Below are 26802 nucleotides of genomic sequence, written 5' to 3'. Positions count from 1 at the left end.
TGTTGTTAGAGCACACTACACACACAGGCCTGAAATACACCCACATGCTCAGGTCCTATACATGCACAGATGGAGAGATATCAGAGTGAAGGGGCTGTGAGTGCTGGACAGGCACTGCGAGCAGTTGCTACCAGTCCACACTCCGTACGGGGACTCGAATCAGCGACCCTCCGGTTCCCAACCCAACTTCCTACAGACTGAACTACTGCCACTCCAGTAAAGAGTAAAGAGTACCTGTTGGGTTTGTGATCTTGAAGACCACCCCAAGGGTCCTGGATTTCTCTGAATGACAAACTAACTGAGCTTTTTGTATTACTCTCTAATTACAAGGCCATGTTCTAAAAATCTAGTTGCGTGTGATATTAGTGAAAGTAGGTGATGAATTTGAAAACATTCCAGCCACTATCTGGGGCCCACCAAACGGACACTTGAGCACATGAGCAGAGATCTACTATGTGTGTGTCTGAGGCCCTCGTTCGAAGTATGAAGACAGTTAACCAGAGCAGCCTCAACACACGGCACGCTTCACTTACCACTCTGTGGCTAAGAGGTCCCCGAAGACCTGTTATGCCCAGACACACTTCCACTGTCTCCCGCCATTGCCTCATCCTTCACGTCTATCTCGCCCCGAGTCCGATCTCGTCCCTCCTATTCTTTTCCTTTTTTTACGAAAAACTTTCAAATGTTTTGACTAAGTAAAATATTCAAGGGGGCAGTGATGTGTGGACACAGAGATGGATGGATGGATGGATGGATGGGTAGGTGGGTCGGTGGAGAAAGGGGGATCTTTTTTCACATGACCTTGTGTTGGCGGGGCCAGCCTCTTTCCCCCACTCTCTTTCTCTCTTCCCCAGACGGGCTGTGTCTGTGACTGGGCTGGCAGTTCTTGCCTCTCTTGGGCATTCTGGCATTCCTTTCCTGTCATGCCCCCCCATCCCCCTGCCTCCGGCTGTCTCTTGCCCTCTGAGTGTTTCCATCTTTACTGACGCTTTCTCTCCTGCTTAAACTTCATCTTTTGCCCGTCTATAGATATTGTGTTGTGTTAACGCCTCCCCATCTCCCAGGCTATCTCTGTTTCTCTGGTAGTTTGTTGTCTTTCCTTTTTTCAAGTTGATTAATGAAGTCTTGTGAAAAATAACAGAGGAACATTCAAAAAACTTAAATGCTGTGTGTCCAAAGCCCCCCTTCCCCTTTTTATTTTATATAAGACATACGTAGCTATCCTCAAAGCACAAAAAGTCAAAGTACTTTGTGAGATATTCTGAGTTGCGCAAAATATAAAGATAATATATCCTTAGCTGCAACAGCTGCAATTGACATTAAAAGGTAGACGTGTCTGCAGTACAGTGTGACGAGGACTTCTCTAACACAAACGAAGTACTCCCACGATATGGAGTTTTAAATGCACCCATCCATTCTCATGCACAGATGAAGGGAGATCCTTGTCTGACACATGAAAATATTTTTGAAGAGCAGGACCACACAACTTTCTCTTCTCTGCCACCCCCTGGCTTCTAAGTCTCCGTGGCAACGCCATGCGGGTCGTCATGTTATTATCACCAATGCTTGACCAGACGGCCTTCTGCATTCACTCTGTCTGCCTTAATGGACTCACTGCTTTCTTGACGGACAAGTGCGTATGTGTGTGTTTGTGTGTGTTTTTTGTGTCTATTTTGAAGCGTAAGAGTGCCAAATGTCCTTAAAGGCACAGAAAGATGACAATAATCCTCCAAAGTGGGGACATTTTACCAATTAAGTGGTAAGGTCAAGAGACGTCAAGAGAAATATCTCAGCTTTCAAAATGTCCATTCATTTGGCCGTTTATTCAAATCACACTAAAGAAGAGGTCAAAGAATATGTGTCCACCTCAGTGACAATATGATGTCTTTGGGTTTTAGGGTAAACATCAGAACATTTGGATTAGGTTTAGGAAAGCATAAGGGTTAAAAGAAAATTCACATCAGTTTGGGACGTTTAATGCATTCCAGGAGGGATGAAGTGTTTAAATGATTTTTCAGCCTGTGACTGCACTGAATGGTGGTTTATTGACACTACTGTTTGTGTCTCTACTGGAATGGTGAGCACACTTTCTGGACTGATAACATTGTATGTTGCAAAATATTTCAGTATGACAATACTTCATCTACAGTAGGCTTATGTTTGACAGGAACTGCAAAATAAAATACATCAAAAGTATTACACTTAACAACAAAATGGTTGTGTGTGTGTGTGTGTGTGTGTGTGTGTGTGTGTGTGTGTGTGTGTGTGTGTGTGTGTGTGTGTGTGTGTGAGTGAATGTGTATGTATGAGTATGACAGCCCCCACAACTGTCAGACTATCGCCCTCCTCCTTTTGTTGGGTGACCCCTGAGAATGTGGTGGAATGGCCACTGGGAGAGAGATTATGGAGAGACAAAGACTGCAAGAGAGGGAATGAGAGAAGGATAGAGAGAGTGAAAGGCATAAGAAAAGAAAGAGAAGGAGAGAAAGCGAGAGAGAGGTCAGGGAGCCAGCTGACATGAAAGTGCCTCCGATCACCTCGTGCTTCTCCTCCACCCCCTTGCTCTGTCTCTCTCTATCTGTTCCACTCTTTCTTTTTTTCTTTCGTTCCCACTTGAATTCCTCTCCCAGCGCTTCACTCCATTGTGACGGCGGGTTTTGATCGGCGATAACAACAGAGATGCGTCAGTCAGGGCCCACACACACACACACACACACGGACACACAAGATAAAAGTGCCACTGCAAGTCAAAAGTGGCACACACACACACACACACACACACACACACACACACACACACACACACACACACACACATACATGAACACAGTGACACACAGCAGTGGCCTTTGAGTGAATGCTCCTCACAAGGCATAATGACAGCATTCTGCAGTGACCATAACTGGGACAGTTCCCACAAACAAGACAGACAGAGAGAGAAAGACCATTTCTTTCTGTCTTCACCTCTCCTCCTACTCCCCACCTCCTCTCCAACAACCCTGACCTTGTCCAGACCACGTGACCTGCCACAGGTCAACGCTATTTGCTAACAAAGTTTGGACAGATGACTTGGTTGTCTATAATCAATGTAACCAGTGATTATAGATACATTAAAGGAATACGCCACCAAAAAACTATCTTATGAGTATAAAATGTTTTGAAAGATTATCCTGCCTTGGGATCCAAACATTACCCGAACATACATGATTTCAACCATGTGAGCTCAGTCTACGCATATTTGTCTATCTGTCTGCACACAAACACTACATGGAAGCTCAGTGCTGACTGGCTCTGGTTTCAAAACACGTTTTTTTTCCTCGTCTGACCTGACACAGTGCTGGATTTTGCGGTGTATATTTTGAAGGGGGGGATGGGGATGAAGGTGGTGACGGTGGTGCTGGTGGTGGTACTGGGTGGGGGGGGCAGGTTAGAGAGCCAAATGAAAACATGTCACTCAGGGCCCATTAAAACGTAACCCTGCCCAGCAGAAGAAAGGGACCCATATCATCATTAAGTCATCTTGGGGCGAAGCGAAAACCGCAAATATTATTCCTGCAACCCCCCACTACACACATGCACACACACTCCTCCCCTTCTTTTCCTTAAGATGACAGAGAAGACAGGATGATTGGAGCTACGTTGTGTTTGCGCACTGCCTGAGAATGACAAGAAGATGTTTGGGAACTTCCTGATCATGCAACGGTTTGTATGTTTTCAAGAGCAGACATGAAGTAAATCATACAGATGAAGTCTGTCTTTCTCACTGTGTAGACAAACCTTTCTATGTATCCATCTATCTTACCTACCTATTATTTTCAATGATGATTAATCCCTTAATTATTCATTTTGAAAGTGAAAACTATCCTCGCAATGTCCCAGAGCCCAAGTGAGGTCTTGAAATTGCTTTTTGTCTGACCAATGGTCCAAAACAGATATAAATGGTAATGTTTGCTTAATAAATAACAATTGAACAATTATTAAAATGGTTGTCGATTAGGATATTTTGGTACATCCATTCATGCATCCATGTATAGCATCTGTGCCACCCCCTCTCCAAACACACACTCACACACACACACACACTCACACACACAGCCACCCCTGTAACCAGGGGGCATTTGTGACGTTCAGCATTATGAAAAATGACTTGCACCCGTGGCATACTGGGGTGGCAGTGATTATAATATCCAGATAATCATTTCAAACAAATTATCATAATTATCAATCAATCATGAGCCTATTTAAGCAGGGGGAGGGATGGGGGAGTGTGGTGCTGTTGGCAGGGGGTAAACTATGGCCCAGAGCACTGGATCACTTCTGTGACCCATGAGCCTCCCTCTGTCCACATAATAGCCCTCATACATTTAGGGTCATTTAGCTAGGATATTTAGAGATTCAATTCCCCAGCTTGATATGGGACACACACTCATCGACTCACAACTGCAGCTGACCCCCATTTGGCTCCCTAGTCTTTCAACAAGGAGTGGGAAAAATCTACTTATAGGTCAAAGTTCATATCAACCCCTCTCATTTTCCTATTTGCAACTAATGTTGCATCTAAAACACACATTTACTGCATACTTTGCTTATGGAACAACAACTGGTGCTTGAGTTTGTCTAAAAGAATATGAAAGAACATATCTGTCATAAATAGAAAGAAAGACATGTAGAACTTCACTCAGACGAAAGAAAGAGTGACACAGGCGGACTTGATCGTCTTAAAGAGATATTCCGCTGTATCTTTTCACAGTAAATCCCCTGTGAAAAGCAGCATGAATTGATTCAATCTCAGTGGTATTGAGAGGTGAATGAATAGGGCTTGAAGAGCGAGAGAGAGAGACAGAGAAATTGAGAGAGATAGAAGGAGAGAGAGATAGATAGTAGCCTTCAGGGAGAGATGATCGTCTTGGGAAAAAAGCAATCAGTGCTCATTGATTTTCTCTGCTGGTTGAATGGAGGGTGTCTATCTGGAAGTCATTATCTGCCATCTGATCTGCTGGAGTGTTTACACACGTCGGGATGGACAGCGGCGCTCTTCTGAAGATGGGGATTAACACGCACACACACAAAACACACACACCGAGCATAGACTGCCTTCTTTCCCCTGTTCCCTATCAGGCTACCACTTTTAAATCCAAGGAATCCAAAAAGAAACTCAAGTCCTCAGATACCCTATTAACTTCGACACACAACACACACAGACTTAAGTGTATGTGCAGTGTGTGAATGAGAACATACCTAAGCAGGGCCTAGACAGCTAAACAGACAGATAGTCCTGTTTTGTATGGCTGGACTGGACCAAACCAAACAATCCCTGATCCTATCCCCAATAGCCCCTGATAGCAATCTATAGCTCCAACAACACCATACCGTGTGCAGAGAGAGAGAGACGAAAAGGGATGAAATAAGTGGAAGAGGATGGATGAAGTAAGCAGAGAGGGAATTCCGATAACACTTTTGGGCTGTGGGCGGGGTGTGGAGATGCATGTGTGTAAGCCAATATGGCTCGATCCATGTCTAAGCAAGTGCTGGATATGAATCCAAGGCCTTAAACCACACACACACACACACACACACACACACACACACACACACACACACACACACACACACACACACACACACACGCACAAACACACACACACACACACAGTTGTAAGCTCTGGGCAGCTTTCAGTAAGTGGACGGGAGAAGCTACAATAACATCTTTGCTTCTGTTTTATCCCTCGCCTTAACCCTGACTCTACCAGTGCCCCCCACTTGCCTTTACACTTCTTTCAGACTGTCTCACCAAAGTAGAAAGAACCTGTGTTTGTGGTCAGTTTGAAAGGGTGTAAGGTTACTGTATTTATAATATATACAATTCCCTTCTTAAAACATGTTTATCATAGAGAATATCCATTTTTTTCTATTAAACTTAAATTGTCCTTTATGAGTGTATCTGTACAGTGTATCTATACAGTGTCTGGTACAATTCAGTATGATATAATTAACTTTGGCAATGAAGTCCACGAAAAAAATCTATCTTTTGAGTACCAAATACTATTGTGTCAAACATGGGGTTTGTGTGGTATAAGTTATGAAGTGGACACATATTGATGAGGTAACTAAATATTCCATTAATTCAAATATCTCTTTATGTCTTCCAGTGCTTATACATCTCATCTCATCCACTAATCCATCCATGTATTCTTCTTGTTTTGTGAAGGAGCTGTCACAATGCCTATATAAAATTTATCTGTGACCATAGTGGTTGAAATATACTTTACATTGACTCGATAATGTGCACTGTACTGATATCTCACTCTATATAAAAATATATATAACATATATAAACAAAACAACAAATCTGTATATGTTTTTTTGGGCAACAACAAATAAGAACTAATAACTCTTGCAGTCATGCAAACACACACACCTTTCAGCAGTGAACTAGTTTATTCACAAGCTACAACTCAATTAACATTCTGCCTTAATCAAGCATAGCGATGGCAATGACATGGTGGAGAAAGGAGAAGTCAATGTTTATGTACATGTGTGTGTTTGTGTGTGTGCCCATGCCCTGTGTGTGTGTGTGTGTGTGTGTGTGTGTGTGTGTGTGTGTGACTGCACGATGTGGATGAATGAGTCATGTCATAAGGAATGGCTCATGCATAATTTCATTCATATTCATAACAGGCATGTGGTCTGCCACCGCCCGATGAGGGCCCACCGCAACTCACACTCTACATAATGAGATGTGGCCAGTGTGTGTGTGTGTGTGTGTGTGTTTGGATTTTACGTATCATAGGTACGCATACTGTATGTCTGTATTCTGTCATCTGTGTGAGCCTGAGTGTGTGTATTGCAACTTTACGCTCCTTATGCATGTGTGTATGTGTGTCTTTGTACTTGGAAGTGTGTACATGTGTGTGCATGCAGAGTGAAGTGCACGGGCCACTCTTATGTGGAAAGCGGTTAGGTACTTTAAAAAAACGTCTAGGTTTTTCCACACTGTACGAACAAGTGGGGAACAGGGACCAGCCCAAACCACCTGCGGTCAACTCTTAAAATAAGCTCATTGACTAATGTAGAATTTCAAATCAACCAGGCAGTCTGTGAGTTGCATGCCTGCCTGTTTATAGAGGGTACAGCAGCAAGACCCTTGACCTGAAATGCAAATGAGGATATTTTCTAAGGGCCAAATTGGTCATAATTGTAAATTACGCCGAAGGACATTATGAGGAAAATACGTCTTGCTAAGGTTGCTCACGAGGCGTTTCCTCTCACACACTGCTTGTATTAAGGGGAGCTGGATTATGTACTAAAAAGTAGTCCACCGGTACTTCTGCTACCGATGTTTTGACCGCCCTGTCATGTAAGATAAGACAAAAGGCACACAAACTTTGGCGGCAAATTCCAAATGTCAGTTTCAATTTCTTTGACAGCTAAATCCATGATGAACGCCACTCATGTGACATAATGGATGTTTTTAGCTCTGTTCTGTCATCCAACATTAATCAAAGTCCACTTAAGAATTGTAAACAAATGTTTTTATTTAAGGCTCATATTTCAACCATTATTGCTTTGTATTGTTATTGCACTGCAAGGTCAGTCAATCAATTTTGGAATAAAAAAAGAACAATGCCAATAGTGGGGTTTGGAAATACTGATGCCATAGTGGAAATATGGATTGCTCCTCTAAAACTCAAATCTGATAAAAAAAAACACATAATGTATTGCTGTCCCATTTTCAACCACTGATTTAGGTTTCAACAACCCTGCCGTTGACTTGACTTTGAGCTACGCCTGCATGGCTTTAGTTATTCTCAGAAAGATCCAAGGTCCAATCTGCTGCAGCCATTGTTCTTTCATGGACCATTAGATGGACATGAACTCTCTCGCTGTCCTTTCTTGACCCGGCGACACTGGCCGTAAAAGCAAACTGCCCAGCCTCTTCAATAAATTTATCACCTCATAAAGTGGTCAGTGACTGGTCAATGGGACGTGTCGGTCACAGTGTGTGTTCATGTGTCAGTGTTTTTGTCTGAGTGAAGAGAGGCTTTCTGTTCTTTGATAAGAAAGGCTTATAAGTTAGTGAAACTCTTGCGAATGACTCCAGTTTAGAAAAGATGACTTCTTCGTTTTTGAAGCTTTTGTAGGAAGAAAAATGAATACTAATAAAAAATATTATATTATATTAATATAGCTACTGTATTAAAAAAAAATGCACCAATCAAAACATGCAGAGGATCTTTTTCTGTACACTAGAAAAACTTTCAAACAAACCTGCAGCTGGGCGTGCATGTTTGAAGATATTTAGTGTATGTGTGCTCGAGCAGAGCCAGAGGAGTTGAGAGTAAACATATATTCTCTTACAAATACAGACATACAAATGAAGAATAGTTGTCCTGCTTTTTATGTTTGCTATAAACTGCCTCTTTATAACTTCACCCTCATAATGACTTTCAATACCTTTGATTTATAGGTAACCCAGCGGGATAGTTGTCATGCAGGGCAGTGGTACAGATAGAGCCAGCATACATAAAATAGCATAAACAGGTGTAACTCTCCTACCTTTTTGATGCAGCTTTCAGGGGAGGCTTCATCATGGTCATTCATCATCTGCTAAGAAAACACAAACAAATATATATACATTGGTAAAGTGTTTAATGGTACCAAAAACCCACAGCGATATCCACAACTCATGAATAAAAAATAAAAAAGGGAGGCAACAACATTTGATTGGATTGAGAAGAAAATCTATTTTTATGTATGACACAAGCAAAGGGTGTTCGCAGTTCATCACGCAGACCCTCTGGGTTAGAAATGTGACCAGAGGGATATAATAATGGACTGAGAGGTCACAAAAACACACACAGAAGCAAACATAACACTACACACACACACACACACACACACACACACACACACACACACACACAGGAATGAATGCCCCACAGATTTGACATTAATTCTCCGCTTCAGCGTTGCAGGAAATTTCGCTGAGACTGTGTCTGTGAGTGTGTGTGTGTGTGTGTGTGTGTGTGTGTGTGTGTGTGTGTGTGTGTGTGTGTGTGTGTGTGTGTGTGTGTGTGTGTGTGTGCGTATAATTAAGCCTTCAAGCAATATTTACTGGGGGCAGATGGGTAGAATGCTCCCAGTGTCTGCCAGAGGAAATGAAGGAAGTGGGGGAATGATGAAGAGATGGGGCTGCTGTGCTGCAATGAGGGGGCATTTCACATATAATGGCAACCCAGAGTCTCTCTCCGTCTGTCTGTCTCTTTCTCTGCCTTTCTGAAGCCCATTGATGGCAACTGAGGATCAAAGAAGAGATGCAGACTGTTTTCAGAGCAGTTTCAGGTGGGGTGGGGGATCAGTGTGGTACTTTACTAAGTTTAAGTGAAATTAGGCCTATAAAACTTCCTCAAGCACAGACACACGGCATATCTGAACCTCCCTTTTCCTGCTCCCTATCCTCCCCATCTGCCCTTTCACAGTAGGTGTGTTGTGTGGGTGTTGTGACAAGACTGGCTGCCTTTACATTAGAGCTGACATATTAAAGTTTGTTATTTCCTAAACCAGCCTAGCCCACCGTGATTGGGAAAGAGACATTTATCTGCCGTGGAATCTGCCATGGAAACTGTGGAGCCATTCTATCAATTCTGACATACAACAAGTTCTTTTATGCACCTTTCTACACAAGGCCTCAATTTACAGGAGGTTATTATGAATTGTGCGTATGAGCCCTCACGTGCCACTAGATAAAAGTGTCCATATGTTTCTCCGTAAGGCTATTTATTCCACAGTATAATAGAAAAACAGTTATCTGAAATCATAGTAGCACATAGAAGTTCACTCTCAATTCTTCTTTCTCTCCTCTAACTCGACAGTGAACCAGATGGGCCATATGTGAACTGGTGTGCCATACGGGGTGGTTTCCTACATTAAGCTGTCAAGGGATCTGTTTCTCAGCCTCAGCAAATGGGAGCAATTACACCACAGATACTTACAACAGTGTTCTCGGACTACTTACACATCATCTAAACCTTTACAGAAGCATCCTGTTCCTAAAATCAGTTTCAAACAACACAACAACATCTCATCCCCCAGAAAAGATGCCGTGTCCCTCATGGCCCTTCAAATTTGTCACATCTTTTTGATTTGTAACTGTAGCACCTTTGTTTTAAAGATGTGCAAATAGAGTGGCAGTAAGTTTCATCAAAATCTGATCGTGTGTCAATAATGAATGAACAAAAGCGAAGGAGTTTGGTCAGCTTTTTCTGTTTTTATAAAACTCTTTAAACTTTATATTACATTGTAGCGTATGTTCATGACTCTAAATTCACATTTGTGCATTTTAGGTTTATATCAGGTTCATAGGGATGAGAAACTCCTGACAGTAAAGAGACCAAAGAGTAAGTGAATACAAGTGATTAAAAGTGTGCAGGAACCTTTCATCTATTTGCAAATTATGTTTAAAATTGCTGATTAGTTGCTGCAGAGTTTATTTATCAGTAGATAGAACTCTGGACTCTATGCAGCATCTTGTGAGGATGCGTATGTGTATGTATTTCTCAGAGCGAGATAAATGGTTGTGCTTTTTAAAAAAATAAATAAATAGCCACAGAGTAGGAAGTGCTGGCTTGAACAAACAAAAGAGACCGATTACAAAATGTCTATTTTGCCTAAAACTGACCACATAAACATTTATTTATTTTCAAAGGTATTACTGTGTGGTAAAGTATTTCGGGATGACTATTTAGTAGAAAGAAAGACAAATTAAGTTAATGTATCTGCTAGTAGTAAAAATGTGCTTGCAACTTTAAACATGGCGATGTAGATAGTGAGCGAGAGAGAGAGAGAGAGAGAGAGAGAGAGAGAGAGAGAGAGAGGACTTCCCCTTTCTTGTAATGCACGAGACCAGCTGCAACAGTTTACAAAACCAACAGCTTGGCTGCGTCGTCTAAAATGCTACCAGGCGTTCAACAACTATAGGACAATTTCTGGACTTTCCCCCTGCTCTGTTCAGCTACATGCCAAGTGTAAATATGTGTGTGTATCAAATTGTGCAAGAGTAACCTAAAACTGTAGAAGACATGCAAACAGACATGAGTGGTTTTTGCTGATGCCTTAATGTCTTTCAGCTTCAGGTGGGGGGTCGGGACAGTGCATGCTTTCTATCATCCAAACCTCAGTTTTGGGCCCAGAAATACTGAGCCGACTGTCAGGAAAATGCTAATTATAAAGCTTCCTGGCTTTGAACTCTATGTAATTGTAATCCAAATTGTTTGCCTGTTCAAAAGTTACCCAACAAGGTTATCTTTTTGTTTGTTTTTTGTTAAAAGATCGTAGTGAACAGGGTTTCCAGGGGTGAAAAGCAAGGGCTTGTGTAATGATGACAATAACTGTAACACAAAGGCAGGTTGAGATGCTCTTTCAACACTTGCATACACACACACACACACACACACACACACACACACACACACACACACACACACACACACCAGACAAACACACAGAATAGCCTAGCCTTGCAGCAGGACCCCGTCAAGCAAATAAATAAGCTATTAATTAGGGAAGGAAAATGTGATTGGCCACTGACTGGCGGTGCTATGATTTATTGCACGTGTCACCGTCATCTCAAAGTGACTTTTACTCTTGGTTGGTGAGACAGGTCCAAATAGAGACTGGCCTATGTTGAGAGGGATAGATTTTCCACTACACAGAGAGAGGTAAAATTGTCCATTTGTTCTGTATCTACCCTGCTGAATGCTGACATGTCAATATGTCTTATGGAAAAGAGAAAACACTGAAGCGAGGGTAATTAGAAAGTGTGTGTAAGTGTGTCTGGGCACACAAACTTCTCTCTCTGGCCCATATGACCTCAAACATAAACAAATCTAGTCGTGGCTTGATGAAAGTGCAGCCACCTGCAGAATCCTTCCACCAAGAGCTGTCCAGACCCTCATTAAGGGTGTGCGTAAATGTGTGTGTGTGTGTGTGTGTGTGTGTGTGTGTGTGTGTGTGTGTGTGTGTGTGGGTTTGTGGTGTGTGTGTGTGTGTGTGTGTGTGTGTGTGTGTGTGTGTGTGTGTGTGTGTGTGTGTGTATCTCACCGTGTCTGTGGTGTGTGCTTTCACACTAGGCGGGATGGAAAACCCCACCATTATTAGTGTTTCATAGCACAGCTTTTGTTATTGGACAGAGTCAGGAGTTTTTCAACACCACTTTAGCACCATTCGTATTGACATGCTATGATGACCAAGCGGACAAAGAAAACACGACGTGGGGAGAGACACTCTGTGAGTGGACTGCCTCATTGTTTTTACAAGACCTGTCACAGCCTAAAAGACATGATGGAGTGAAATACCTCTCAGTTTATTTCCAGAACTCATTTAACTTGAAAAAACTGAAGAAATGCCCCATGAGGGGTTTCTGTATAGGGCGCATATGGTGGTTTTGCATGTACAACTCAAGTCAAACCTTCATAGACTGACCCACACATCATGACTTCTAGTCACACCAATAGCAACTAGAATAGGACCTTACAAAGCTTGCTCATCATCATCCTCAGACGCGAGGAGAAGAAGAGGGCCCCACTTGGAGGTTTGAGCCGTAGGAAAATGTTAGCATTCTGTTGCCAAAAACAATTCTCCACAACTCTGGATAATATGAGGCAATAGAGCAACACAGCCCAATGGATGGCTGCGGATGTCACAAAGCCACAAGTTTCCAAAAAGAACCAGCAGCAAACAAACCTCAGGGCTTTTTGAACCAGGGCCCTGACTGACAACCCATTGGCTGCAAGAGCCACACCAAGAAAGCCACAAATTGAAAGTTTTGCTACGCATTTATTGGGACCTTTTGCTGCTTTTTGGCACATTGACAGGATTTCATTGTGGTGGCAGAGCCCTGGACGGGTTATTGATCTTTTTGACGTATAGATGGGAGAGGAAGCGGTCTTTCACTGTGGGCCGTGTTAAATAATAAACTGCAGAGAAAGTGTATTTGTGTCAGAGAGCAAGAAAGAAAAAGAAAAAATGAAAGGGGAGGCTCTGTTTCTCATTGCTGGAGACTTTAAAATAGGACCCAACCATCATGTCAGACATGATCTAAACAAATGGATGTGACTCCTCTGACTCCAAGATACTGCCAAATCTGATCGGAACACTTAACAATCAATGAAACAGCACGACTGCTCCAAAAAAGGAGAAGAATAAATAGGGATATCAAGTCTCCAGTGTTTTTCTCTGAGGTCTCTTGCTATCATTTGAACTCCCTGATAACAAACCTTTTACGCGTTCCTGCCAGAGACTGTTTGACTAAGGATACACGTCTGATTCAGTCTGCTTTTTAGCATTAAGTCAGATGGTGCCTGGTTGTAGTTCCAAGTCGTTTCTCTGGCTTGTTCTTTAAAAGGGTGTAAAATGGGGCTATTTCAGGACTTCCCAGAGATAGGGGCCTTGACAGCTGACCCAAAACAAGACCAGAGCTACGACTTCTTAAAAACATGCCTCAACAATGAGGTTGCTCACTGAGCTTAAGTAGGGAGGTGGGGACACTAAGGCAGGAGAGTAAGAAACAGGGTAGATATCTGCACTGCTAAATACCAGGAAACTGGGTATCCATCAGATAAAACATATTCATAATGACTTTAATAAGCGGAAGACTTGAGGTGCTTTGGCCAAAGCAAACATCAAGGGGAGGGCTGATAGGAAACTTTCTCTCTTTTGCTCCCTCTCTTTCTCTGTCTTAGTTGATAGAGAAGGTAATTATGAATATAATCACTGTTTGGTTCCTTATCTCCATCTCCACTTTTCTGTGAAGTTATACGTGAGAAAATGATATAGTTAATTGGTAAAAGCAAAAGAAACTGATGCCAAAGGAATGCATGAGATGCCATTGTCTGAAAGAAAGAGATCAGATTAGCTTGACACATATCACACCACGCTAAAGCTAACAGTGTTAACCAACCCTACATCCAGATGGGTCTATGCAGGGCGCGGCCTGTGACGGAACTGAGAACTGTTGGTGAGATAGAGCTTAGCGCACAAAGGTTAGATTTGGAAGGCAAACACTCAGAACTATTGTGCGACTCTGAAAAGTCATGGCCACTTGTCAAATACAAAATGGCTGTTATTTACAGAACGAGCATTGACCCCGTGTGTCCTAAGATTCTTTGTTTGATTTATGAAGAAAATGCCATAGTGAAATATCCTGCCAGGGTTTGCATATACTCAGGACAGGCTTGTCTCATCATTTCAATGTCCTGGATGATTCAGAAGTCTTGCATAGACATGTGTGGTTTAGGTGCCACACATGATTGGTACAAAGGAGCAGATTAGATATTTGTATTCATACATCTGACAGTTGCAGTGTTTGAAGTAATTTCTCTGTAAGAAAGTAATGTTACAAGGTGAGGTTTGCACTTAGTCAGCAAACAAACCTTGGGAAAGAAGCTCACTTTCATGAAAAAGAGAGTAAGAGGAATCCAAAAGGAGGTGGAGGGAGGAGGAAGAGAGCAGGATTCTGCAAATTTATTAAAAGGGTCATATTTTCATGGGGGCCTTGTACGACCATCCATCACCTGACGTCCGAGGCCCTTTATCCTTTTAGGGCCGTTGACTCTGAACTTGATATCGACAGAACCATACAGATAAATTATCTGCATGGCCTTCGCTTTATTGATAAGTCATTTGGGCAGATGATCAGTAATAATCATAAGTGAATAAGGGTGTGCCGATAGATCTTCCGCAAGCAGATGTTGTGACAGCCGCAGGGTCGAGGCCCAATAAATAACCCTACCTTTTGGCCTAAGAGGATTGCCTACACAGCATCGACAGCTGCTGTGGCATGCCTTTCAGATAATGATATATCACGTCCTTCCTCTTCATTTTGATAAAGGTTGCAGTTTATCGATACGTGGTAGCAGGAAGAAAAATAATATTGCCGTATTTCTAATTATCTCCTCTTCTTCCCATGACACATATTAACTCTGAGCAAGCAGGGGGTTATGGGAGTAAGATTTAGGGTCTTGACTTGAGGGCATATAGATTGAATCAAAGGTCATGCCATGGATACTTTTCATTTCACATACATCAGCTGAAAGAGATGCCTGCACAGCCTATGCATATATGAATGTTTACATTTATGCACTACATAAATCTGATATTGGCTTTTCAGTCCAGCAATGTCATATGTTTCATATCTCCCTTTTCCCTCGCAAACTACATTTGTGTATTTAGAAACATACACCAGACCACACTGTCTGTCCCTCTGTCTAGTGCCAATATGAATCCCTAATTCAAACCAGGAATTCCTTCAGGTAGGTAGAAAAGGACACGGAAATACAGAGAGGGAGATCTCTCATCGCATCAGGGGCTTTTCTGGACAGCAGCCACTGCGATATTGTCACGTGACGACGGACAACTGGCGAGTAAATTGCATATCGTTTATCGAGGTCCGGCTAAATATTTACACCCTTTGCATATTTCAACATAAACAGAGGGGTTTTGGTAGCTTTTCATTCCTCCACTCTCCCTCTTTCTTCAAATCCAATATATGTACAGAAAGGACAAGCTGGCTTAAACAACAAGACTGGATGTGGACCGCAGTTAGACAGAGTGCATGACAGAGGGAAATGAGGAGACAGGAAAATACATTTTGAGAAAGCTAGGTTTTGCTTCAGAGAGTGCATTTGTTTTGTATCTATAGTTGTGTGTGTTAGTTGGTCAGGCACCCCCCTGCAAATCCATCCTGTAGCTTTCTGCATTTTTTATTACACACTCACACACACACACACACACACACACACACACACACACATAGGAGTTTGGGCGCGGGCCCAAACATAGAAGTGAAAAGTCTCTAGTGACTTGGAGGCTAAGTGCATGTAAATATGGGTCAGTGCTTGGACAAGCAGGGGCTTTCTTTAGGGCTTCAAGGGTTTATACCAAGGTCAGGCCCTACAGACGATGATGATGATGATGATGATGATGATGATGATGATGATGATGATGATGCTTAAGAAGGCCAACTACATAGCCAAAAGCTATGCCAAAGCCACGCCAAGTGACTTGCTGATGAGATTTCTCCAGCAGATAAATAAACAAGGCCTGATCGTGGATTTCCTGCTTAGGGGTGCGAGTGTATTTGTATGCAGCAGAATTCATTGGAGATATGAGTTTGATCTGAGGCAAATTATACACATACTAGAACCGTTACATAATTACAGTAAAAACAGTTATGCGGATAAATTATCAAACACCTCCCACAGCTCCTCTGTCTTCTGTACACTCAAAGTACGGTATCCACTTAGTTTTAGCCGGTCTTAAGTCTGTCAATGGTCTTTTTGTACTGGTATAGCCTCTGTGTTTACAGGGAAGACTTAGAGCTTAGATGTTAGGTCATCAGTAGGACAGAGGTGAATGGTGTGGTGTGTGTTGAGGAAAGAGTAAACACATCCTAGTGTTCATAATACACTCTTTGTTAAGCTACATCCACGTTTTTGTTTTATAACTTTTACTACGTTTACGCCTAACGTCCACATTACTCTTACGTTTTAGAACTCTTAAAACGGACATCTTTGAAAATGCGGCTGAACCCGTTTTAGTTTGAAAATTCCAGGTTTGGGTTTTAGTCTGGACAGGCAGAAACAGAGACCGGAAACGCAGTTACCCATGTTCACCTTCCTGATTGGGTCTTATCAGTCATTCCCTTATTTGTCATGTGACTCTTCCAGATGCAAACAAACAACATCAGCCTTGACTACCGGTGGTTAATTCCACATGGATAACGAATTACAGCCGTTACTGACCTTGTTGTTAATGCTAGCAGCTGTTGTGCAGTTGAATTCTGCATTTTATAATGCTACTGCTGCCTACATGTGGAAGAGACAAGCTATTATTTGAGCAATTTGCAACAATTCCCATGTCCAGCGTTATCAGCCTTACACCGTGTTTACACCAGCATGCGTATGTCCAGTGTAGTGAATGGTCTGTGATATTTGTTTTCAGGTGTGTTTGTATGGAGGGAGATTAGTTCTGAAACGGTGCTAAAATGGTCGTGAGAACGGAGATCGTTTTTGTTTTATGCTGGTGGTGGTGTTACTCATGGATGTATTAAGAGAACGTGTTACCACCTTTGACTCTTTTCCTGCTTCCAACGTTAGCTACATGATTGCTAGATATACCAAACTTACTTTTCTTCACTTTCCGGGAGCACGGGCGGATAGCTGAAAGGAACATTGCGACTGTTGTGTGGAATAAGGTTGGCGAAAAAAAGGCGCTAAGCTTTTCCGTGTCTATTTTTTCGCTAAGAGGAAACTCAACAAGAAGCCATTTGCCAACACAAAATATCAAACAAAAGCCAGACAATATATAGTATAAAGTTACTGTGAGCTGTAGCCTCCATTCACCACTTCTAAACAGAGGCAGAATATAAAGTAATCTCGGAGATTATTCCTTCACAGCGCTGTGCAATGCGAGAACCGGGCAGACACAGCACCTTTCATCAGAATTCACGCTGGTGCAATGTAAATAATCTACTGCAAACTAATAACAAAACAAACAAAACCCCACTTTCAAACTAAAAACTGTTAACTGTCAAGCCACTAAACCTGTATGGAAATGAACACCTCTGCTGAAATGTTAAATTCGTTAACGATCCGACACAAGACAACACAACACCCTCTCTCTTTCTTTCTCTCTTTCTCTATCGCTCTCTCTCTCTCTCTCTGCGCACACACACACACACACACACACACACACACACACACACACACACGCACACACACACACACACAGAGTCCGGTTCTGGTGGTTGATTAACGCAGATATAGGTGCTGATTGGCTCTCATAACGAGCCGGGTGGGTAGCGCACTGCCATGAGTCCATGATGCTAATGTCTGGTTACTCCATATTGTCATTGTGATATTTTGTGATTACATTCTGAATCCGCAACGTTCTCTGTCAGGTAAATCAGTAAGTTAGTAGTATGCTATACAGGGGAGTTACATATGAAGTGGTTTGGGGTCCTTCTGTAAGTAATTTTGGGGTACAATTTGGTTTTGATGAATTCTACAAGCAGCAACACCACAGGCCAAGCAATCGGCCCGTTCCAAACAGGCACATTTTCAACGGGCACTGCATTAGTATGATTGATTTGGCATTCTGCAATGCCATCAACAGGTTAAGTCAAAAACTTCAATCAAAAGTTTTTTTAAGGAGTACCACTAACTGAAGCACGTACACGATATAAATACCAACAATAATAACGGCAGCTTAATAGTTCTAATTGCTGCTATTAGCATGTGTATTATTTTGAGTATGATGTGGAGATAAAACACAAAAAGCATTTGTGTTTAACAAATTGACTGTAACTAGTGCACTGTTTATCCTAGTGATTTCTTCTGGTGGCCAATCAGATTATTTGCACGGTGGAAACATATAAAGACCAGAGCAGTTAAGCCAGCTGCTACTGCCAAAAGATACTGTCTGGACATACTGGCTACAAATGGTTTCTTTCACTATGGTGGCCAGTGAGGAATACATTTTGCATGGGGTATATGCAAAGAAAAAATTAATGCCAAATGCATAATGGCCCCTAAATCATGATGACTAGTTATTTTCAAATTCTGTTCTTCCACCATCTATTCAACAGTCCTTCAAACTATAACAACTGGAAAATGAACAATATAACAGCTGTCCTGAGATTAACATAGAATTTTGTAAATTGCCACATTTGGCAAGGCAAGTTTATTCATAGAGCACCTTCTCATACACAGAGGTCATTTAAAGTGCTATACAGGCAGAACAGCAACAAAAATATACAATGAGATACATAAAAGGACATACACATTTTATAAAGGTACAACAAAGTTAAAACCAAATATATTAAAATAATTAAAAGTACTATTAAACAAACCAATTAAAAGCTCTGGAAAAGAGAACAGTCTTTAACTTAGTTTTACAAATGGTTACAGTTGGCGCATGTCTTGGAACAAACGGAAGGTGATTCCAGCAGTGGGCAACATAATGGCTACAAGAAGTTCTACCACACTTGAACTCTGGGCACCAATATTGACCAGTCCCTGCTGATCTGAGAGACCTACCTGGCTCACACTCAGTAAATATCTGCAATATATTTTGGGCCTAGACCATTGAAAGACTTATATGCAATAAGTAGGGCCTTGAAATCAATTCTAAATTTAACCCAAAGCCAGTGCAGGGACTTAAGGATTGGAGAAATGTGCTCTCTCCTCTTGGTGTTGGTCACTATTCTAGCAGCAGCATTTTGAATGAGTTGCAACTGTCTTATTGTCTTCTTGGGAACACCAGTAAGAAGCGCATTACAGAGTCTACCCTACAGGATATACAAAAAAAAAAAAGCAGCAACAATTCCAAACACCAAAGTAACATTGAGAAATGATTGATTGAACCCATTGTGCAAATGAATCCGCCACCATTCTGCTCTCATTGATTTGCTCATTCTAACATTTGTTGCTACACAGCAACCTCTTTGGGGCTCCCATGCTCTGTGTCCAGTTTTTGTTCTCTTTCCAACCCTCCCTCTGTCTTTCTTTACACACACTCTATTTATCCTTGCTCTCAAGAGATAGCAACATTATCAACACGAGAGCTGTCTCCAAGTCCACAGGATCAACCCATCACCTCCATAATAAATGTCAAGCGGTCATGATTTATGCAGCTAATGAAATTGATTAGTTGGCTACAATGTTCCAGAACATTGTAATTGCGTGATTCACTACTGTCCTGTGTACTCAGCTTGCTTGAAAGATCAACGTCTGTGTGTCTGGGATGAAACCAGCACTGGGTGGTAAAAACAGGTTGTGAGACATCTCGTCAACCACCGCTTGACAATGATACAGTTGCATCTTTTGAGCCTCTGTCATCAGTCTTTATGGTTTGACCTTGAGGACTCTTCGGAGACGATATAATTGAGCGGAGATAATGTAGCAGTCCCACTCCCTTGTACAAAGGCCATCTTGTGATGTTTTTGCCATCAAAACCCCAGATGAATTGAAGTGTCACTGACTTTGATAATTTCAGGGATGGTCTCAGACTTCAAAAGACTGCGTGGTAATGATGTTGCAAAAGCGATGATATGATGCTGCTGCCTATCCTGGGGCACTGAATGGAAAAAACTGTGAACAACAGTGGACTTTGTGGTGCAAGACACTGCCAAGTAGAATTTGAATATCTGACAGATACCTCATTCCAAAGTTCAATCTATTTTATGAGATATTAACCAAGTACTGCCACTGTACATCAATACAAAAGACCACAATTTGTAGCACTCTGGATCCATCATGGGTGTGTCAGACTGCCAAATGCTCAATACTTTGTCAAAGACAAAACCCACCTCTAATATGCAGGTTAATGCAAATATCCATTCAGTTGACCTTCGGGCTCATCACAAATTAGTTTATTAGCTGGGCCATATAAGGTGAAGGCCCTTTACAACCCTGTGTGAAGCAGAGACTATCTCTGTCACTAAGATTGATGTTCCCCGGCTTATCGAGCGCTTCCGTTATCAGTAAAAACCTTCAGCAAGGGATACTAAGTCCCATTTGCACACCTCAGACTTGAGACTCATCAAACTTCACAGGTCTTTATCATCGTCATCACCAACTGTTAAAACTCTTATCGTTATTGTTTTCATCGGTGTCAGTATACCAGTTTCCTTTTTAATGTGGAGCTATCATCATCATCCTGGCTGTTAGAATAACAAAGGTATGATATGTACAGATAGGATGCTCTGCCGTGCTCTCTGAACCCTGGTTTATAGCTGTCTGTCTGTCTGGCCAGTCCATGGGATGATGACAGATGACTTTATTAGGGGAGTTGCATGGTCACAACTAGGAGCCGGGACTTTCCATTAGTCATCTAACTAGAGTAATCAGTGTGGAAAATGTTTGCGAACACCCTCTTGACCCTGTTTTTGTTGTTTTTATCTATGCAAACCCAGAACGTAAGCTATTCTTCGCCCACGCCTTCAAAAAAAGACCAAAACAACAGGGAAGAAACAGATTTTTGGAGCCGTTCACTCATTAAATTTCTTCTCATTTTGGCCCCTGCGGTTGTAATAAATGACTTAGGGAGAGAGTTATTGGACAAAGGAGGAGGGAGGGTGAGGGGCGAGCTTGGTGAGAGGAAACTTATCTGTCCTTGGGCTGTGGGACAAAACACAGTGCCGGCTTTATTCAGCGTCTCGGCCCTGTCGTTAAGGAACGATGACACACTCCTCCAGGCCCACATTAATCTTTAACAGTGTGATTTCTAAAATAACACCAGTGTTTTCCCTAAGGCACGTGGGGAGAGAAGGCCCTGTTCAGTCCTGCCGAGCTCCGTTTTTTTTTTTTTTTTCCTCCACACTGTTGTCCAACACTGGAGAGCAGAGAGCAGGGGAAGGGGTTGCAAAATTAAAAAGGACAAGAGTTTGAACTTAGAGAAAAGAAGAGCCAGAAAGTATGTAGAGAATAAAGTGGAGCTGGAGCGGATTTGGTGCAACGTCACCAGATGTTAAAAGCCCTTGACCTCACTTACTCACCCTGACAGTTGCAGCTCCAGTGGCTCCCTCGCGCCACACATTACTGTTGTTAACAGTGTTATCACAGGGCTGCCCTGGGCAAGATAAAGACTGTGGCCGCTGATGGGCCTTAAGTGAATGAGGGACTGGCTGCAGACACATAGACAGAGAGGAGTGTCAGTCAGCTTGCCTCTGGTTAATGACAGTGGAGAGATAGAAGCTGAAACAACATTTTGTGGGGAACTGTGTGTGTTTAACAGCAGGCTGTGAAAAGGGAGAACGGGAGAAATAGGACAGTGCCACTAATGTTGTTTGGGTTTTGGGAGCCAGACAGGAATCTCTCTTTCTCTCTCCCTATCAGGGCCGAGGGAGGTAGCTTGGCTGCTTGCTAGTAACCATTACACAGCATGATAGCACTGCAGCTTTGAGGTTTCCCATTGGGACAAGCAGGGTGCCTCGTAAGGCACAAAAAAAACGATGGAAGATCAAGCAAGCTGATTCTGACAGATAACAGAAGCCAAAACCACTAGCTTATAAAGCCAATGGATTCTTGCAAACATCTTGTCTCACCAAATAGCATCTCTTTCCCTTTATCTCTTTTCACCCGCTGTCTAGATACAGTATATCTTGTTTCACAGCATTTTCAATTCAGTAGATGTAAGAGTGATAGGAGTGCTCTCTTTATATGATTTTTTAAGACTTCTTTGAGGCTGTTAAGCTGTCGGGTAGGCTTATCCTTTCCGTACCATCCAATAACTTCCATGTGCGTTTCGTTTCTCATCTCCTCCCTCCTTCCTCTGTCTCTTTTCCGCTGAGTGCTCCACACAGTATACAGAAGGTCGGGCCAAGGCTAACATGTATCTATAATGTGTTCGTCTCAGGCAGCCCCCTGAGGAGTGGAGCGCTGCTCTGGCTCCTTGGCACAGCGGACAATGTGGGTGTTGTGTGGAGAAGCTGGCTGGCTGTACACTCACAGACGAGTCAATCTGGGGCCACTGCTGAACTGCTGTCTGTACTGCTGCTCTAGTGCCTCAATAAGACCCCTCTTCACTGATTTAAAAAAAATTGCTTCCCTTATTTGTTTTGCATTAATTAAAAAAAAAAATGACTAAACTTTTTCTTCTACTCCTCATGCTGGATTTGTTCTGTTCTCACCCCTCACACTCAGTACAGCACGCTTTCTTTTATGGGCTTGTGTGTCTCTAAGTGTGTGTGTGCCTACATGAGAGTACTCCTTTTCACAGTGCTGACACCCGGCAGATTGAGACATCAGGCGCCTGCTCGCTGTGGTAAATTAGCCATTCTTCTCAGGGACTAATTGGAAATCTAAATGTTTTGCAGGGGGAGAGAAGAGCTGTGAAGGAATGCGGTCTGCCTAGGAGCGGAAAATCAGATTACAGATTTATTTTTTTTCAATATTTCTATTCAATGATAATTTACATGAATTTACTCTGATCATCGCTAAGTTGAGGGAAATTGCAAAGAACAAAACATACTTAGTGAACAGTGGATACTGGAATGCAGTGAACAATTTTTTATCAAGAAACCTTTGTGGAGATTCCCATCCTGAAACCCTTCCCACTTTTAATGAGCAAACACTCAAAGCTCTGAATTAGAGGCAAATGCATTTCCATGCATAATGACTCAACCACAAAAAAGAAAAAAAAGCATTAATTACAGTGCCTCCATCTACATAATTCAGAATAAAATATGAAACAAAAAATGCCACTAACACTAATTGACTAATTCATCACAGGACCTTGTTGGTAAATGTTCTTCCCTGCATGAGTAGTTTCAGTAAAATGAAAACATTTGCATAAAGGTTTGAGGACCGACAGGCGCCACTAAACACTGTAAAGTGAGCCAAAATATTGTTAAACAACATAGCATTTCTTGATGTAATAATTATGAATACCTCTTTCTTAACCATTCAGTAAGTCAGTCAGTTGTGTTAAAATAAAAATAAAAAGTGGATCTCTTCTTTAAGAAAATAATGACTTTCTTGCAGTTTGTCATAAAACACGTTGTTGCACATGCAGCTGCAATTTATGTAGTCTGTTGGCCAATTTATGTAGTCTGTTGTAGTCTGTAGCTTTGACATTTTATGTGATGTTTTAAAACTAACAAAAACAGCACAACTTTGCTAAGTTTCCTGGCAAGCATCATGTTCAAAGTATCTTGACAAGTCAAAGTGGTGTGACTTTGTTCTTTATAAGCAGACAGTCCTGTGAATGTGGCCGAAGTCTGGCCCGTGCACAGTTATGGGCGGTACTCCCCGTTGTTGGGGGTGAGTTTGAGGTGCTGGGAAAAAGGGCTTTTGCATTCACAGTAAATGAAGCCTTGTGAGTAACCGTGGAGAGAATGCTTCTTAACTGATGAGTCCAGAGACAACTTCCCAGATCTTCTCTGCCACATGGAGACACCCACAATGCTAAAGACCTACTGCCATCTTTAGAGCAAACCACAGAAAGCCACTGAATAGCTTAGTTTTAGCCTCAGCCATGAAAACAAATCTAAACACTGTGAATTGAGTTTTGTCTCATTCTTCTTAATTGGCAGCAGCAGGTTTTTGCCTCTTTTTCTTCTCCGTTCAATATGAATAAATGCGACATGCTTCTGATCCCGGCTTTTCAGCCTATGACTGTTTATTTATCTATTTCAACTACACCCAAGGCAACAAAAGGCATGCAGAATGGCCACTGACAGCCATGTCGAATATCTCTTTCTGCCAAATCTGGCTGTTTTCTCTCACTGCTGTCACTTGATGTCTTTATGCAAGGCTGAGAGTTCACCACGATGAAAAGGGTGGGGGCGAGCTGAGTGAGTGACCCCCACAGGAGGGGAGTATTAAAAGTGAAAAAGAGAGCGAGAGCAAGGGATGGATCAACCAGAAGGCGGGAGAAAAGTGGAAGGGGGAGAGGGGGCACCCCTGCCGGGTCCCAGGCATCTCGACTGGCAGTCCCCATCTTTGCTTCAGACGGCTTTTGTCAAAGAGGGGAAAAGAGGGTCTCTTCTTCACTTGGGCATGGGACAATAGACGTTTTGTCAGTCAGGGAGGGGATGTCGGTGGGGGAGTATGGAGAGATGCTGAAAGAAGAATAAAGCCAAGGACCCATCTTCACAAGGGGTGGGGCGGCGGCGGTGGGCAGCTCTTTGGGACTGGGCAGATGTTGAAACAAGGATGATTTATTAGCCTTAGTGTCCTTGGTGGCACTTGGCCACCATCCCAGATTTAGGAGTGAGAGAGAGAGAGTGACTGAGACATGGGGAACAGGAGGAGGGGGGCAGCAGCTATGCATCAGAGACATCTTAATTCCTTCTATGGGCATGGGGCGCTTCTAGCTCTCCGACTGTCACGGTATTTTTGCCCGATTCTCCGTAGAAAAATAACTTGGTTGGGAGTCATCTGCATCATTGAGCTGGACCTTGTCACCCAGCATTACCCTCGCCCCTCCAACACAACCTCCCCGCAACAGACCCAAACGCGCTGTGTGTGCTGCCCTCGCTGCTGCACCACCACCATCACCACCGTTCCTCCCCTGCTTATGTAAAACAACAAATTACCAAATTAACATTCCAAACAGCCCTTACTCTCCCTTCACAGTTCTGGGCAGAGACACTCTCAAACTTGCCAAAAAACAAGTGTAAAAGAGAAAGCATTCTATGGGTGCATGTGGCTGTGTGTGTGCTCAAGTTTGTGTGTATTATGCATGCTTTGCATGCGTGTGTGGTCAGGGAGATCTGTACTTGTTGCTTCTGAGACAAAAAGTGTGTTTTTGTGTGTCTTAAGCAGCAGCAGATCACTGTAGCCTTAGCCCTGTGCTGTAAATGAGAGGTGTCACATGTTTTACATCACAGCGTGGCATGCCACCCATGAAGACCAATGAACCTAGTTTTGTGCGTGTGTGTCAGAAGCCACTGAACCTAAAGTGAGAAGAAATAGGACGCATTCCTCGGTGCAAACCTTCCTTAACAGTTTTCCATTTTTTTATCCTGTACAGTATGAGTTCCCCTTTCCATCCACTCAGCACATCTCTCCCTCGTCTTTAATCCAAGCTCCGCCCCCCACTCCCTTCACACACACGCACACATTTTCTCCCGAACCTGACCCCCCAATTTCTCTTCCTGTTCCTAAGGTCCTCTTTGTCTTTTCCTCTCTCCTCCCAGCAACATTTAATCTTGCGACTTGTTTGTCCACCCTATTTCCCAGCCCTCTGCTGACAAACTGTAGGAGGGTTACTTAAAGTAGTAAAGGAAAGTTTGGACAGCTTTCATCAAGGGTACCCAGGGGGAAGATTGATTGGCACAGTAATTTACTGCCCAGTGTCCGTTCTGCACTCCTCGTTCTCTACCTCCCTCCCTGCCCTTCTCCTGATCCATCCATTCATTCGTCTCCAACTCTTACAAATCCATACCTGCTGCCTGGAGGTAAATGTCTCAGTGGGAGTGACAGTGTGAGTGTGTGTGTCTGTATATGTGTGTGTCTATGACAAGGTCTGCAGGTAAGGTTGAGAGGTTGGAGTCTCGGTAACCACTGGCACAGATGAAAAAGAGTGATTGTCTTTGGGTTGACGAGGAGATTGGCTAGACGGCTGTAATAGTGTGTGTACGTGGTGTGTGTGTGTGTGTGTGTGTGTGTGTGTGTGTGTGTGTGTGTGTGTGTGTGTGTGTGCGCGCACATGTGTATACAAAAGACATGTGATTTTGGAGGTCTGGGGGGGGGCAAGAGCTTTTGACATGAATACGAGGGAGGGTCATCTATCATCTAAAGAGAAAGGTCGAGGGGTTGAAGGAAAAGGCAAGAGAAAGGAGAGAAGAGGTTGCAGGGTCAAGTCTCCATCACGCTCGCTGTCTTCTGTTCTCTCACTGTCAACCTCACGGCGACTGACCACTCAGTGGACTCCACTTCAGCCTTGCTACGGCTGTTCTCCCTCACAAACTGCCCCCCCTACCACAGGGCCCCCGGAAACTTTTGTTCCATTCATTAGTACAACAAATACATACAGATGCTCGGGGAGGAGGACGCAGAGAGAGAAAGGATTTCTAAGCCCATGCCCCCCCCAATGACTGATTTGGAGAAAATCTGCTTCTTTGTAAACAAATGGCATGCCGAGGAGCTCATGCGAGAAGTGGTCTCATTATTCAACGTAAACGTGGACAGTTAAGTGTTTAAACAGGGTATTAGTGATAGGATGGTCTGTGATTTGCTTTACTTATTTTCAGGCTAATAGTGGAAATGCAGTATGGAAAAAAAGAGCAAATGCGGCATC

At 42.8% G+C, this 26802-nt stretch overlaps 1 protein-coding gene across 10 annotated transcripts in view; it reads right to left on the bottom strand.

Annotated features, from left to right (window-relative positions):
* Positions 1-26802, bottom strand: part of prdm16 (PR domain containing 16) — a 182290-nt gene that overhangs the window by 73356 nt on the left and 82132 nt on the right. For 9 of the 10 annotated variants that reach the window (XM_039800077.1, XM_039800080.1, XM_039800072.1 and 6 more), the window contains one exon: positions 8557-8607. In XM_039800077.1, the coding sequence (XP_039656011.1) occupies positions 8557-8607 (51 nt within the window). The remainder of the gene's footprint in view (positions 1-8556; positions 8608-26802) is intronic. The other variant, XM_039800073.1, reaches the window with a different exon arrangement.

This window comes from Perca fluviatilis, chromosome 5 (genome assembly GCF_010015445.1).
Source record: "Perca fluviatilis chromosome 5, GENO_Pfluv_1.0, whole genome shotgun sequence".
Classification (NCBI taxonomy): Eukaryota; Metazoa; Chordata; class Actinopteri; order Perciformes; family Percidae; genus Perca; species Perca fluviatilis.
Note: the sequence above shows the minus strand (reverse complement) of the source record. Positions and strands in the feature narration are given on the sequence as shown.